This window comes from Alligator mississippiensis, chromosome 1 (assembly GCF_030867095.1).
Source record: "Alligator mississippiensis isolate rAllMis1 chromosome 1, rAllMis1, whole genome shotgun sequence".
NCBI classification, from domain to species: domain Eukaryota; kingdom Metazoa; phylum Chordata; order Crocodylia; family Alligatoridae; genus Alligator; species Alligator mississippiensis.
Window position 1 is genome coordinate 434,633,899 of NC_081824.1, and position 16,994 is coordinate 434,650,892.

Genomic DNA, 16,994 nt, shown 5'->3' on the forward strand with positions numbered 1-16,994 from the left:
ATTCATTGCTGCACATTAAGGCAGCCTAATGCTCATTTTAGTACCTCACATTGGAGGTACTAAATTTAACGTGCATTAGAAAAAGTGCCTTAATGCACGTGTAGATGTGCCCATAGTTTCATAGTTGGTAGGGTTGGAAGGGACCTGAGCAGATTATCAAGTCCGACCCCCTGCCATGGGCAGGAAAGGATGCTAGGATCAAACAACCCTGGCTAGGTGACTGTCTAGCTTCTTTTTGAAGACCCCCAGGGTAGGGGCGAGCACCACTTCCCTTGGAAGTTGGTTCCAGCTCCTAGCCACCCTGACTGTGAAGTAGTGCCTCCTGATGTCTAGCCTGAATCTACTCTCAGTCAACTTATGGCCATTATTCCTTGTTACTCCCGGTAGTGCTTGGGGGAACAGGGACTCTCCCATGGCCTGCTGGTCCCCCTTGGCAAGTTTATAGGTGGCCACCAGTTCCCCTCTCAGCCTTCTTTTGTGGAGGCTGAACAGGTTCAGGTCCCGTAGCCTCTCCTCATAGGGCCTACCCTGCTGCCCCCTGATCATGCGAGTGGCTCTCCTCTGGACCCTCTTGATGCTATCCACATCCCTCCTGAAGTGTGGCGCCCAGAACTGGATGCAGTGTGCTCCAAATGCGGCCTGACCAATGTCTCGCATAGAGGGGGAGGATCACCTACCTGGACCTGCTCGTGATGCATCTATGGATGCATGACAAGGTGCAGTTAGCCTTTCTGACTGCATCCCCACATTGGCGGCCCATGTTCACCTTGGAATCAATAGTGACTCCAAAATCCTCTTCTGCCTCTGCACTGACAAGAAGGGAGTTCCTCAGCCTGTAGGTATGCTGCTGGTTTCTCCTCCCTAGGTGCAATACCTTGCATTTGTCCATATTAAAACCCATCCTATTCTCATCTGCCCACCTCTGTGACCTGTCCAGATCTAGTTGTAGCCTGTCCCTCTCTTCTAGCGTGCTCACTTCTCCCCACATCTTGGTGTCACCTGCAAACTTGAATAAGGTGCTTTTCACCCCCTCGTCCAAGTTGCCGATGAAGATATTGAACAGTGCAGGCCCGAGGACTGAGCCCTGGGGGACCCCACTGCCTATGTCCCTCCAGGTCGAAAATGACCTGTCCACCCCTGCCCCCCCCCGGGTGTGGCCCTCCAGCCAATTTGTGACCCATCTTACTGTGTAGGCATTGACACCACAGCCACTTAATTTTTTAATCAGGATGGGGTGAGAGACGGTGTCAAATGCCTTCCCAAAGTCTGTATTATATGTAAATAGAGGTGCTATTTAAAGGGGGGTTTATGGAGAACGTGCTAAAAAACTTGCAGCAGCTTCAAAAATGGTAAAATGTATCAATTTTGGATGAACTAAGTCTATGGGTACTATATGCAAATTACTACAGCTATGTTTATTTCAAGATCAGTTTTTTCAGTTTTGTTCCTCACTTCCATGTACTCAGGGAGCATAGTAGTGTAGCAGTGACAGTAAGGAGGGGGCAGGAGCTACATGACCCCCCCAGATTTATTATCCCTACTATAGCAGTGGAAGGTTGACAAATTCAATACAAACCTACAATAATAAGATTCTATATCTGGAAAACTATATCAAATTTATCAACTTTTCATATATAGAATCGAATTATTGGGAGGTTGTCTTATGTCCCAGGGCACTAAGATGTGCCTGCTCCTTTAAGGGCAGAAACAGCCTAGCCAGAGAGCCCTGTAGGTTGCCTGAGCAGCAGGCTAATGAGGGAATTAGTTGGCACCTGCATGCTGTAGTCAGCTGACCGGAAGGAGGCAGGGCCCTGGGCACATACAAGTCTCTTGGCTGGGACTGGCAGGGGTTAATTCTCTGGCAACCGCCAGAGGAAGGAGCTGCTGCATGAAAGAGCTGCCCTTAGATGTATGGTTGTCTGGTTTGCTGCCTGCAGGACTCACAAGGTACCCTGGGTAGAGTAGCATGCTAGACTAGGGGAGAAGTTTGCCTTCTCAAAGGGGCAGAGTGTGACCCCATCATTATTGTTATGTTATAGCCCAGGGGCTGATGTTTGTGTTGTCTTTTGAACTGATAGTTTGGGATGAGGCTGTGAGGGGAGATATGGAGGCCTCAGTGCCCAAAGGAGGCACACGATTGACTTGGGCCATGTCAGCAGCTGGCTTGGTGCTTGAGTTGTTACACAGCCTGTACAGGGAGGGTGCATATAAAACATAAGAGCATATAAGGGGCCAGAGAGCCTGGCGCCAGAGGGGCACAACAGAGAGCTAGCACCTCAAAGCCAGATCCAACACAGTGGCCTTAGGCTAGAAGGCCCAGCCACATTAAAGAGGCCATGGCCAAGTAGGTTGAAGCCCCAACAGAGGTGACAACATTCGTATAACACCTGTGAAGCATGGGGTGTAGTATGGGGAGGTTTGGAGCCATGCAATTAGCCCATAAGGCTTATGGTGTCTCGTGAGGCACCGACTTGGGTGAGACCCAGCAAGGGGCACAAGAACCTGTTGGGTCTAGTAGGGTTCAACAGGACCATGGCTACACAAACTCGTGGGCAGCCTCCCTACTTATTCTTTTTCCAAGAACATGTGGCAGGCGAGACTAGAAGGCACCCTCGGGCAGAGCAGGCACAGTCACAGAGCCCTAGGAATATCATGGACATCCCTAGGGACCCTGTGTCGTGACATCTTATAATCAGGGTCATCTTATATTTGAGTAAATATGGTACTCAAGACATGATTAACTTGTTAATCAAATCTTAAGTGTACCATCTGCTAGGGACCTCAGAGTCAAATAGGAGTTACAGTGGAAGCTGGAAATTTCTGCCCTAAAGAGATGGGCTTCCATGATGCTACAGAGTGAGCTACTGACAATTTAGCAAAGGTGTGACAGGGTTAAACCTGTCTATGTGCAGCTACTAAGAGAGGATAAGTGCCACTGAGGACTGGATCCTGCCCTTCCCGCATGCAGCCAGGAAAGGACCAAAACCCCAGGCAGCCATTCAAGCATTCTTGTGCCTCCATTTCGGTGCAGAAATCAGTTTCCTCACTTAATAAAACATCCCTCAAATACAGAGGACTGATTTTGGGGGGGAAGGTGCATGTAGTGTGCAAATAAATATGATCTATCATAGGGCTGGCAACCCCAATGATTAACACTCCATGTACTCTAATTTAATATCAATCATCTGAGTGTATTAAGAAAGGCAACACTGATCTTTAGTGTTGCTTGCCAACTGGATGGGATGCTGAATGAAGATGTTTTGCATATTAACTGAATTCAAGTTAATTTCCTCAGTCTCATAACTGTTGCAGAAGATGGAATTTTAGCCTCACAATTTATGTGCCCTTGTGGAGCTTGTTGAGATGACCAAACATCTGCTAGTGGAATCTCCCAGACAGAAGATATATACCTATGCATCCATCTTTCTGATATCTTATGCATGAGGTACGTATGCACCTATGTAATATCTACCCTTGAACATATATTATGTGAGTAATGAGACTTGGTATTACACAAGAAAATTATCAAGAGTTCCTGCTGCAAAAAGTTTACGGTTGAGATATGTTGATAGCTTAAAGAAAAGTTAATGGGATTTTTTTTCTTTAAGTTAAATATTTCTACTTCACCTCATTGTAGATTTCAAGAAAGAAGCAAGTCCTTAGCAGGGATCTGAATGAAACAGATGTAGATGATATAGTCCAAATTATTAGGTAAGGTAATTATGTTTTGAGATAAGGATAAGTCCACAAAAATGAAACAGAAATTGAACACTGAAACTTACTTCAAAGCTGATTTCAAAGTTGTCCTCCAAATACTTTTCACTGCAATTTATGACTTCCTATAACGAAAGTAGCATACATACCATTGTATGTAACAGGTTCTTTAGAAATATTTGAAATATGCAGAGATAATTTATACTTACTATATAATAAGGCAGCATTTCTTTAGTTCTCATTATAGACCTCAATTCAGGAAAGGATGGGAATAAAATCAACAGGAGTTAAGCACATGCTCAAAATGAATGTAGGCTTTTGAGTATGATTTTGCAGTTTGTAATAGGGCAAAATTCTCAATGAGTTGCAATAGCAATTTTGTCTGACAGAATTACAGAATCAGGCCAATTTCATTACAAGGAAGGAAAGCTGTACATAAAAAAGGCACTGCTTTCCAGTAAGGATGGACAAACTTTTGTTTACATCTTAAACACAGTTTTTTCCAAGTGTAAGCTGTCTGTCCACTGGTGCAAAAACCAGTACAACCCCTGCACTGACCACAGGGTCTTGCTTACATGAGACTATTGCTTCTCTCAGAATGTGTTTCTCCTGGCCAGCTATTTCACAACAGCTTTTCTCCAAAAGTCTACTGAAGCCTTCTTTCAAAACTTTCCAACACGCTTTGGGTATGTATACATGGCACAGCAGCATGGAGTGCAGAGATCTCCCGGCTAGCTGAGACACTGGAAGCAGCAAAGACATTTTAGCACCGTGCTCAACACAGCTATTTATTTTTTTCTTCACAGCACTACAATGTGCTATATCAAGTTTCAGTCAAATTTCCATTTAGTTATCTCTTTTGGTGCATCTCCAAAGTCAGTTAAATAAGTAAGATGTTGGTGTGCCACGGATAGGCTCAGGGGCCTGCCCAGAGCCCAGGCTGGCTGTGGCAGGCAGCTGGGAGGCTAGAATAGCTGTACCAGGGTCCACAGAGCCCCAGTCCAGCTCATTGCTGGCAACAGGTACACGCGCATCTCAGGCTGGACAGTGGGGAAGAGGCCAGGGCTGCATTGCCATAACAAGGATTGGGCTTCTTGCAGCTCCCCTACTGTTTGCCCCAAGGTATGTGTGCATTCACTGCTGGCAACAAGCTGGGTTGGAGCTCTGCGGACCACACTAGAGCCACTTGCAGCTTCCTAGCTGCTTGCCACAGCTGCCCTGGGCTCTGGGCAGGTCCCTGCCACCTGCCATAGAGCCCGGGTTGTTTGCAGCAGGCAGTGGAGAAGCTGCACCCGGGTCTGCAGAGCCCCAGCCTGGCTTGTTGCTGGCAGCAGGTGCATGAGCATCTTGGGGCGGAGAGTGGGGGAGCTGGAAGGGGCCTGATCCTTGTTATTGCAATGCAGCCCTAGCCCCTTCCCTGCCATCTGCTCTAAAGAGCACGTGCCAATGTTTTCATGTGCCATGCTCTGGCACATGAAAAATGTTTTCATGTGCCATGCTCTGGCACATGGGCTGGGGGTTGCCAACCCCTGGGCTAAACCTTTTTTCATGACAGTTCTTTGATACACCTTTTTGTATCTGTTTTAGGAAAATAAATTCACTAATGATGATATTCATTTTCAGTTTACTAACCACTGTTCTTACACAGGATGAATTAAAAAGAAAAACAATTCATAATTCTCTAGTAATTTTCTGGTCTACTGGCAATGAATTCTGGTCATAGTAATGTTTATAATTTCTTACCCTAATAACATATAAATCTGTAAAACTAGATAAAGAATTATAACATGCGGATGACAACAACATGCGGAAAACCAACCACTGGCTGACATCTTTTATATTCACTAAAGCAGCAAAAACTAAAATCGGATTTTACCTACCAGTCCTAGTCCAGTCTGATCATCTTCAAGGACATAGTGTTTGTGGAATGCCATAAAAGAAGAAAGTGATACCCCATCAAAATAGATATTAACAGGCAGTTTGCTCCATGGATGATCTGGACGTTCCTATTTAAGACAAAAGAAATAAAGTATTACCATATCAGGATCTATATTTCACAAACACAAAGAACAAAGGCAACCCAACTACCTGTGGGGACATACGTCTCACAGGATAATCACCCCCGCTCTGATCTCTCGATTCTAATCCTCAAAAGGAACTTACAAAACATCTTTCGTAGATGAGACTACAAACTTCACTTCATAAATCTACTGGATACCAAAAATCGTGGACTCAGTATAGACATTGGATTTATGACACATTACAACCTGCCTGACGTGATTCACCAGGTACCTGCCTGACCTGACCGCTTACATTTTTCTTTTTCCCCACCTTTTCTTCCGTCCTCTCCCCTACTTTTCTGCTCTTTGTCTTCCTGATTTCCAACTATTTTCTTTTTCATAGAGAGCCTCTTTTTTATCTTGTATTATTACCACTGTAGTGTTTCCCTTTGGCTTTCCCCCTCTTCTTCCCTCTCCCTTCCCTGCTTTGCCTTTTGTTTTTATAATTTCTACCTATTTAGATTTTCACTGACATCCTGTCACATTTTTAGCTTCTCTCATTCCTGTTTTCCTGATCTCCAACTATTTCCTTTTTCACAGATAGAATACAAGGTAGAAAAGAGGCTATCACTGTAATGTCTCCCTTTGGCTTTTTTTCCTCTGCTTTCTTCCCCCCTCCCTTTCCTGCTTTACCTTCAGTCTTTTTAATTCCTACCTATTTACATTCTTGCTGACATCCTGCCACACTTTTATCTTCTCTTATTCCTTGGAGTCTCAGACTGGCAGAGACTCCCTATGCCTGAAGGATGACTGTGCCCGATAACTTACTAAGAACTTTTTTCCAACTACTCAGTTGGTCTAATAAAAGATATCACATCTACTCAAAGAACCACAATAATTACAGTAACTTGCCCCTACTATATACTAGTAGTGTTTACACTGTAAGGTGATTTAAGAGAGATCTAGAGCCTACCAGCAGCTACCCTAGGTGTCATAGGCATAGGCATCATAAATGCCTAAGTATCAAAACAGGAAAAGGGCCAACAAAATGCCCTAAAAAAAAAAAAAAGGCAAAAAGGAGGACCTTGGGAGCTACAGACGCACTTACATAACCCTCACCTCAGTACCTGGGAAGTAACTGGAGCATATACAGAAGTCCATTTTCAAGCATCCCGAAAAGGCAAGGCTGACCATAAAGAAGCAGCATAGACTTACTAACCAAGGCTAAACAAACTTGCCAAACAAATCATGCCAAGTAACTACTTGGGTGGATGGTGGAAATGCAACAGATACAGTACATCCAGACTTCAAAAAGACTTTTGGCAAAATCCCACGTGACCTTCTCAGAAAAATTGGATAAATATGGGTTAAACAAAACTAGTATGAAGTGGATAGATAATGGACTCAATAGCTGCAATCAAAGTGTAATTATAAACAGATCTGTGTCAGAATGCCACAAGGTTTCAAATGGAGTCCCACAGGGATGCTGGAATAGAGAGCTTCTTGAGCAGACTTGCAGACAACATTAGAAAGGACTGTGCATAAGGTGGAAAACAGAAGCACAATTCAGAAGGATCTGGACAGATTGGAAAGCTGGGCTGGAGCTAACAGGATGAAGTTCAATCGAGACAAATGCAAGGTGCTACACCTTTAGAAGAATTATCAATAACAAAAATACAAAACGGGAGACCACGCAGCTGGATGGCAGTACCAGAGAAGAATCTAGAAATCTTGATGGATCGTAGACTCAATATGAGTGTATAGTGTGATATAGCTGCACAAAAAGGCATATGAGGTTTTGGGATGCATCAGCAGGAGCATTAGGTGCAAGACACGGAAGGTGATTGTGCCTCTCCACTTGGACTGGTTAGGTCTCTCGTACAGTACTGCATGAAGTTTTGGGCTCCACGTTTTAAAAAGGACGTGGAGAAATTCGAGGGGGTTCAGAGGTGGGTAACAAAAATGATAAAGGGCTTGAAAGCCAAGTCATATGAGGAGAGGCTGTAGGAAATTTGTACATTCAGCTTGTGGAAAAGGTATCTAAGAGGGGATATGACAGCAGCCTTCAAATGCTCGAAATGCTTCTATAAAAGAAAGAAAATACTGTTTCTCTCTTGCTGCAGAGAGCAGAACTTAAACCAATGGCTTGAATTTACAGCAAAGTAGGGTTAGACTGAACATCAAAAGAAACTGATTCACTGTTAGGATAATGAGACAATGGAATAAACTGCCTAAGAAAGTTGTGAAATTTTCATCACTGGAGGTGTTCAAGAAGAGGTTGGACAAGCATTGGTTAGGAACGATGTAGGATTAGCTATGCCAATAGTATATTATGGGCATCTCTCATGCTTCTGGGCTTTGCTGGTTGTTACGTGGGGCCAGGAAGGAATTTTCTTCCCTTCCTATTGCTACTATACATTGGGTTGTTTTTTTTATTTTATTTTTTTGCCTTTCTCAGAAGCATTGGGTGTTGGCTATAGTTAAAGCTGGAAATTTTGACTGGGGGAGTGTGGCAATACTATGAAACTAAAATCTGGAGGTTTTGGCCTGAGGGTCTTGCCCCTCTGCTTAGGGTCAGACAGATTGCTGTATTATGGCCAGGAAGGAATTTTATCCTATGGTTAGATTGGTATGGTCTGTTGGTTTTTCCCTCCCTTTGCAGTGGGAGGCATGACCTTCTTCCTTGGATCTCTCAAGCATATTTTAACAACTATCACAGCAGTCCTGCTGTCAGTCTCTGTGCCACCCTCCTCTACCCCCTTTTGAATCTTCCCAGCTGGTACAGGTAATAATCTCTGTTGTGCTTTCATGGGTAGGCAAGCAGACTAGGATAAGTGTTTGTTTTTGTGTTTTGTGGTGTAAGCAATAAAAGGTTGGGCTGCAGACCTGTCTCTTGCCTCTTTTATCAGAAGCCAATTTGCAAATTTACATGTAATCCAGGTAATATACCCTAAATGTAATACGTATGAGGGCCTTTTATGAAAAATACCCCCAAAAAACCACTACAATATTCCACAAATAAAAAGCATGGGAGACAAGGATACCACCAAAGCTAGCCACTGTGATGGTAAAGGTTATTCCATTAACATAGGCTGAAATGATTTTAGGATATTTCCTCATGCTACAAAGGGAGGCAAAACCTCCAACCGTCCTTGCTAATCTGTTAGCTCCGAGGATCAGAAAAGGATTTTTTCCCCTCAAGTCAACGTGTTTGATCCTGAGCAGACTAGTAAAACCCTCCAGCCATACATCTGACTACCAACAGAAGGACTAGTGCATACAGCCAATCAGAACTACTACTTTCAGTGACCAATAGCTACTTCTTTTGAGAAAGCAGAAGGAGGGGGGATGCTGTTCTCCCCCAACCCCCTTTCCTACGAGGAAATGAAGCCTTCATAATGGAAATAAAAATTCCTTCCTGGCTCCTACAGGCAACCAGCAAACCCTTGAATAATGGAATTACCTTCTGCACAGAAACAGTTCCTTCTAAAGTCTAACCCAAATGCTTGCATCCACATATCCAGATTAATCAAGAAGGCACCCTATCAGACTCTCCTTTTGTTATCCAATCAACATGAGGGAAATAAAAAAGAAAATATCCTACTTATACAATTTCAACCATTACTTAATGCTTCAAGACCCAAGATCCCTCCCTATTTCCACATCTGGAGGTCTAAAAAAACTCCACAACACAAACTCAAACATATTCTGTTATGATTATGCCATCAAAGGGGGGTGGGTGGTCAATCAACAGTTCTAGCCCAGGTCATGCCAATCACAGTAGTAACAGCTTACGTAGCACAAGGGAACCCACTCTGACGAGAGCTCAAGGAAAGGTCACTTCCCATCACATAAGGAAACTCAACTGCCTGTACACAAATGCCAGGAGCTTGGTTAACAAACAAGAGGAGCTGGCTCTTCTGGTCGATGAAGATTATGACCTTGTAGGGATAACGGAGACCGGTGGAACTCCTCCTACAACTAGCTGGTAGGTATAGAAAGCTATACCCTCTACAGGAGAGATTGTGTTGGGAAGAGGGGTGGGGGTGTAGATCTCTATGTCAAGGAGCAGTACTCTTCCCTTCAAACTGAGTTAATTAACCATGGAGGGTGTCTTGAGACCCTCTGGGTTAAAATACAGGGGGGGGGGGGGAGAGCATGGGGAAGGGTATATATTTGTAGGAGTCTATTACAGACCTCCTAACCAAGAAGAACTAGATCTTGAATTCAACAGGGAACTGGCCGAGGCTGCACGTTCACGACGTATGATCATCATGGGAGACTTCAACCTTCCTGACATCTTATGGGAAGAGCACACAGCCAGGTCTGACCGGTCACAACTTCCTCACCTGCACTGATGACCTGTACCCAACGCAAGAGGTCTACAGGCCAACTAGGGGAGAGGTACTGTTGGATCTGGTTCTGGCTAAAAGGGATGATCTGGTGACTGATCTGAGGATCAAAGGTGACAGCGACCATGATCTGATTACTTTCTCTGTCCAATGCTGGGTGGGCAAATCCCTCAGTAAAACAGAAATCCTCAACTTTGGGAAGGCTGACTTCCACAAACTCAGGAAACTGGTCAGTCAGGCACTAAGGGGCCATGGCTCCCTAGGAAGGGGAGTCCATGAGGAGTGGTTGTTCCTAAAGAACACAATCCTCAAAACGCAAGGGAAGTCCATCCTGTCCTGCAGGAAATGCACTCAAAGGGCAGGGAAGCCCCCTTGGGTCAACAGGGAACTTCTGGGCCCCCTGAAACAAAAAAGAGAAGCCTACATCAGATGGAAAACTGGAATCATCACCAAGGAGGACTACTCTGCACTAGCCCGTACCTGTAGGGAGTGGTCCAGAAAAGCCAAGGCAGCAACTAAACTCAGGCTAGCCACCGGAATCAAGGATGACAAGAAGTCGTTCTTCATATATGTGGGAAGTTGGAGGAAGAACAAAAGCAATACTGTCCCCCTGCGAAATCAAATGGGGCAGCCGACATCTGATGCCCAAGAAAAGTTCAATCTCCTAAACAATTACTTTGCATCAGTTTTCCACCCACCCAAGGGAGTCACATTGTCAGACAGGACGCAAAGCATTCAGGGCTCGGGAGATGGGCCCACAACTGACGAAGGTCAAGTGAGAAAACACCTCAAGAGGCTTGACATCCATAAGTCTGTGGGCTCGAATGGATTGCACCCAAGAGTCTTAAAAGAGCATGCGTTATGGCCAAGATATTTGAAAGCTTGTGCTTGGGTGATGTACTGGAAGACTGGAAAAGAGCCAACGTGGTCCAAATCTTCAAGAAAGGGAGGACAGAAGATCCAGGGAATTACAGACCTGATGTTCATCCCTGGAAAGATCTTGGAGAAAATTATCAAGGGATCCATCTGCAACAGGCTAATGGAAGGCAACCTGCTGAATGCCAGCCAACATGGTTTTATTACTAGAAGGTCTTGCCTGACCACAGCTGGAGTACTGCATCCAGTTTTGGGCCCCACACTTCAGGAGGGATGTAGATAACCTTGAGAGAGTCCCAACGATAGCCACCCACATGATCAAAGGCCGAGAGAGCAAGCTTTATGAGGAGAGACTAAGGGACATGGGACTCTTCAGCCTGGCAAAGAGAAGGCTCAGGGGGGACTTGATGGCTGCCTATAAGTATATGGGGGGGATGCATCAGGATCTGAGAGAACAGTTGTTCACCAGGGCTCCCCAAGGGATAACTTGGTCTAATGGCCACAAACTTCTAGAAGGCCGATTCAGACTTGATTCAAGGAAAAACTTCCTTACTGTCCGCATGTCCAAGATCTACAGCAGACTCCCCCTAGAGGTGGTGCAAGCACCTACTCTGGACTCATTCAAAAGGCATTTGGATGTTTACCTTGCCAGGATCATTTGATCCCTGCAGACTTCCTGCCTATGGCAGGGAGGCTGGACTCGATGATCTCATGAAGTACCTTCCAGCCCCTAATGTCTATGAAAGCTATGCAATCACATTTTAGTTCATTATACTCTACCATTTAATTGATATCCTACCTAAACAGTTTGTGCCCTTCAGTACCTACATTTCATGGTTACTACTCAACCATATTTTGGTTACTCTTATAAACATTTGGTTTCATGTTCCACACTGGGTGGCTATCTCCTTGCTTATTCAGGTGAAACTAATCTTTAAAGAAAAGTCCTCTGTCTATGAATACCTGCTAGTCAGGCATCCCAAATATTCCTGAAAGTACCAATCCATTAATTTTTATCATCCTGACCTGCCTCCTACCTTCTTCGCTTGGGACAGGAAGAATCCCACTGAAGATCGCTTGAGTTTCTGCTTCTTTAAACATCTTTTTCAACCTAGCAAATTCATTCTTCATTTTAAAATCGGTAAGTATCTGGCCATATCATTGGCTAGTACATAAAAGACCAACCTATTCTTGTCCCATCTCATTAGAAACCTCTTCAATAAAGTCTTATGTGCCATACCTTTGCTCTTTCTGTTTTCTAGGTATTCCCTTATGACTGGTCTGCCTACTCTTAGGAACAAATCCACAACTACAGGCAACCCCCACTTAGCGCTGTTTCACTTAGAGCTATTTTGCTATAATGCTCGTCTTAAATTGATATCTGATTCCACTTAACGCTCAGCGAGTTTTGTTATAAAGGCTTGCAGTCACCTTTTTGGGTCATTAAAAATACCTGCAGTTGCCATCTTGGGTCATCAAAAACTTTAGGTTTTACTTAACGTTTGGTTTTTCAGGAACCAATTAAGAGTGCTAAGTGGGGTTTTCCTGTATTTAAACCTGTATTTCCTGGTGCTGGCACCACTCTCTGGTCTTCCTTTCAACCTCCCTCTGTCTGAAATCACATCTTTTATTTTCCCTAAATACCTTTTGGCCTCTGGCCACCTGTTAGCTTAATTCTCTTGCCCTCTTTCTAGGCCAAATCTTTCTTCCATGTCATCCCACTGATCTCTTCTGTTTCTGTTCTTTATCAACATATTACACCAGTTCCTCAATTCTATTTCATCTCCACTAGCTGGTCATTAGTTTTGCCTTTTTTTCAAGGTTGCATGCATCACAGATTCTCCTCTTCTGAAGGCCTGCCCACGTGATCATTTTTGGCAGGTGTCAGAGGTTTCTAATTTGTATGTGTGGTTTCAACTAGGCCTGTGCGAAGCTTCGGTTGCCAATTCAATTCGGAGGAGATTTGGCCCAATTCAGCAGCCGAATCTCTGAATCCGAATTGAATTGGGAGACCTGTTAAAAGGTTCAAATCGAATCTGAAGCCTCCAAATCGATTCGGAAAAAATTCGGCGAAATTTGGATCAGCCAGGGAGAGGCAGGCACAGCTGGGCGGCTGCAGGTTTTGCCGCAGCTCCTCCGGCTATGCCTGCCTCTCCCCAGGTTGTGGGGAGCCACAGGAGAAACCTCCGTGGCTGCCCTGCCTAGCCCCATCACCTGCCTGGTCCCACCCACCCACCCAATGCAGGGCAGCAGGGATTGCCCCTCCCCCCGCCTGGCACCTGTGCAGCAGCTGCCCCATGGTGTGGGTGCAGCGTGGCTCGGAAGGGCACTGTGCACTGTCTAGGAGCTGGGGTCACTGGGGCTGAACGCTGCTAGGCTTTGGCTGACTGCTGGAAACGCCCCAGCTCCCAGACTATGTCCAGTGCCCTTCTGAGCTGTGCTGCATCTGCGCAATGTGACAGCAGCTGCATGGGTGCCAAGTGTGGGTGGGGAGGCAATCCCCACTGCTCCTTGCTGTGCGGCAGGGCTCTACCATGAGTCCCCAGAGGCCCTGATCCCTGCTGCTGCAGCTGGTGAATGCGGAGTTTTTTTTGTTTTTTTTTTTAAGTGCTGGGAAGCTGGGGCTGGGCAGGGCAGCCATGGGGGCTTTTCCCGCAGCTCCCCCCACCCAGGCACAGCCAGAGGAGCCACAGAACCTGCAGCCACTTGGCTGTGCTTGCCTCTCCCCAGCCAATCCAAGTCTCCGAATCAGCACTGAATCTCTGATTCTGATTCGGCCGAATTGAATGGGGACAGTGATTCAAATCACCGAATCAAATCACTGTCCTCCAAATTGGCTGAATCCAAATCAAACACTTCCCTATTTGCACAGGCCCAGTTTCAACTCTTTTTGTCCGTCATTTGGTCAAAATATTGCCTGAGCTCCACCACTGTCTTGAGTTACATTTCCAGCCCTTTAATCTTCTCCACAAGTACCACCAAGTGATATGTCCTATAATACAGTGGTTCTCAACCTTTTTCATAGAGGGACCCATCTGACAAGTTCAATGGCTTTTGTCCTGACCCACAACCCCCTGGCCCTGCTGTTGCTTGACCCACAGTTCTCTGCCCCCTGGGCCTTGCTGGAGCCCCTCACCCCAAGCCACATCCCCCTGGTCCTGCTGGTGCCCTTTCCCCCATGCGACAGCCCCCTGCCCCCTGCCACCCGTGGTCATGTTGGTGCCCCTCACTCCCAATCTGCAGCCCTCTACCCCTGCCCAGCCCAGCTGGAGGGGGCCCCCCAGCTGCCTCTGTCCCTCAAGTCAGAGTGTGAGCAGCAAGTGCAGGCTCCTGCATAGATGAGCTCTGACCCCATGATGCCAGCCCAGGCACGCAGCTCTCCACTGGGAAGGACCGCACTCACCTCCCTTCCCCTGGTGAAGGGCCAGGTGCCTTCTCCCCCTGCTCTCCCTGCCCTGCCATAACCCTGCACCTAGCCACTGTCCTCAGAACTGGCAAGTAGGCATGCCCTCCCCCGCTCCCCCCCAGCCCTCTGGACAATCCCCTGGACCTCCATTCCCCACTCCCCATACTTACCTGTGTCCAGTGGCTGGGGCTGCTCCCATGACCCAGCCTTGCTCTGTACTGGCTGTGTGCATCTGTGCACGCGCTCCCGCTGCCTCCAATCATCCCAGGCAGCCGCTTACAGGCTGGAACGCTGCCAGCCTGCAAGGGGAAACCCATGCTTTCACGCAGTTTTCTGGGGACCTGCTCACAACCCTTTCAAATACTCTTGCGCCCCACTTTTGGGTTGCAACCCACTGGTTGAGAAACACTGCTATAATACACAGCTAGCACTTCCAATACATTGAAAGATGATATACACCCCACAATTTCCACATTATCCTCCTCAGATATCAAGCCATGCTTAGCAACTCAGCTACTGACACTATTTGCCAGCACCTTTTTTTAAGGAACTGTCTCTCTCTCTCTCTCTCTCTCACAAAAACATCAGCATAAACCCACTTAGGGAAACAGAAACACACTCTAAAACATCAAAGAAGCAGAGAACAGACACAAAAAACAAACAAACAACCCCCCCCCCCCCCCCAAGAACATGACCCACACACAGTGAAAGCATGGGGGGAAATGGGAAACAAGCACGAGCATACCAGATTCCCTGAAAACTCAAAATCTGCTGTTAACTGCTCCATATATTAGATTACACTAATCACTGCCATCTGATTTCTTATATAGCCTGAGGCAACAAGTTTTATTCCACTGCATCAGTTATTTAGAGTATATGTTAAAAGATACATGCATTTAGTAGGCTTTACTCCTTATACCCAAACATAAATTAAATTACCATAACATGTACTTCAACAACTCTCGCCATAAGTAGTTCTTGAAGGAGTTCTACTGCATCTGGCTGCCCAAAACTTCCAACCTAGATGGTGAAGGAAAAAACCCCACACACACATTACAAATGCCAACAAACAGAATGTAGTATTACCTACTGGCATGCATTTCCACATAGACAAGGGCAGATCTTAAGAGTGTGAAAATGTAGTAATTTTTAGGCATTTATATTTAGAAATATTGTCGTACCTACATCATTATTGTAAATCAAATCAGTTTTACTGTGTTAATAATACTTTTCCAGAGAACGTAAGCTTTAACAACTTCGAGGGAAGAGGGGAAATGCCAAAGGAAACTAATGAAATATTCGTGACATGTAACTAAACTGCTTCTTTCATTCTGATTTCCAATTTATGAGATAATCCAGCAGTCTACAGAACAGACTTGCTTAGAATGCTTTTGTACGTGCCTGTAACTATATCTATACATATATGTAATCACTTAAATGAATGCACAGTTTACATGGCATGATTTCAAGTGAAACTTTTGTCAAACCTCGCATTATCATGAAATGGTTTAGATAGACACAAAGGCATTAGTATTTAATCTGAACCAAATTTACCAAATTACTCACTGGTACTGTTTTATAGAGCTGGCACGGGATGCAAAATGGAGGTATTTCAGCATATAACAAAGTTGGATAGAGATGACACTGAGGGATCTTTTCAATGTAGCCATAGTCCAAGTATTTTACCTACATAAAAAACAAAATTACTTTAAAAAATGTTCTTCTCTAGCAGGGGTATTAGACAGTACTTTCAACAGACTGTTTTTTCTAAAAAGATAAAACTCATGATTGTGATGGCCAGAACCAGAGAGGTTAAATCAATAAATATATGCTCTTGGAAACATCTGGTAATTGTCTGACAGTTAATATTAGCTAATGCAAAGCTTGTAAGTTTGTAATTTGCAAATGTAACTTGTCTGTCATAAGTTTAACCAAAGTGTTGAAACTGTCTGCACTGATCACTAGCCCCAAAAATAAAACTGCAAACATCAACTAATCTAACAGTTCTTACTTCAAGTTCAACCATAACAACAAACCCTGACCACAAAATATAATTAGCACCTTTTGTAAATCCAAGGAAGAGCTGAAAAAGAGGAAGAAACAAAGGGGTTGAACTTGGGTGGAGTAAATGCTAATCTCAAACCCCAAAGTGATGTGGTGTGATTTGCTTATTGAGTGAGTCCAAGTTTAGGCAGTAACCTTTTATGATAATTTCTAACACCTTTTAATCCCATAGGGTAACAGCTGTAGAACAAGACTGTGAGTGGCTCTGAGCTAACAGATTAGCATAAAATAAGGTATGAAAAAGCACGTATGCCAAGTGACCAGCATGAAGGATGGGACAGAAGGACCATCGCTGTACCAAGCCTGAACCCCGGACTCCCAGTGTGAGTAAGGACCGGATCCTGACCTAGAGACCTTCCCGGTGACCCCTTGGACAGCGTTGATCAAAGACATCTAACTTTGCTGGAATAACCTGGCGTGCACCTGGCATAGTGGGACTGTCGATAAGTTGCCAACCTCATGTGGGAACTCTGTCATTTTATCTGTTGTTATTATTCACTATTAGCTCTTTATTACTGTTCTATTTGTTTGTCATAATAATTTTCCTTTTAACTGTTGTATGTGTGACCTATCAGTAAATTT

The 16,994-nt window shown here is 45.0% G+C and overlaps 1 protein-coding gene across 5 annotated transcripts in view; it reads right to left on the reverse strand.

Annotated features, from left to right (window-relative positions):
* RNF17 (ring finger protein 17) overlaps positions 1-16,994 on the reverse strand; it is a 124,076-nt gene that overhangs the window by 21,565 nt on the left and 85,517 nt on the right. For 4 of the 5 annotated variants that reach the window (XM_059720734.1, XM_019481987.2, XM_059720730.1 and 1 more), the window contains 4 exons: positions 15,903-16,034; positions 15,288-15,368; positions 5,595-5,720; positions 3,783-3,839 (listed from right to left, as the gene is read on the reverse strand). In XM_059720734.1, coding sequence (XP_059576717.1) covers positions 3,783-3,839; positions 5,595-5,720; positions 15,288-15,368; positions 15,903-16,034 — 396 coding nt within the window. The remainder of the gene's footprint in view (positions 1-3,782; positions 3,840-5,594; positions 5,721-15,287; positions 15,369-15,902; positions 16,035-16,994) is intronic. The other variant, XM_019481986.2, reaches the window with a different exon arrangement.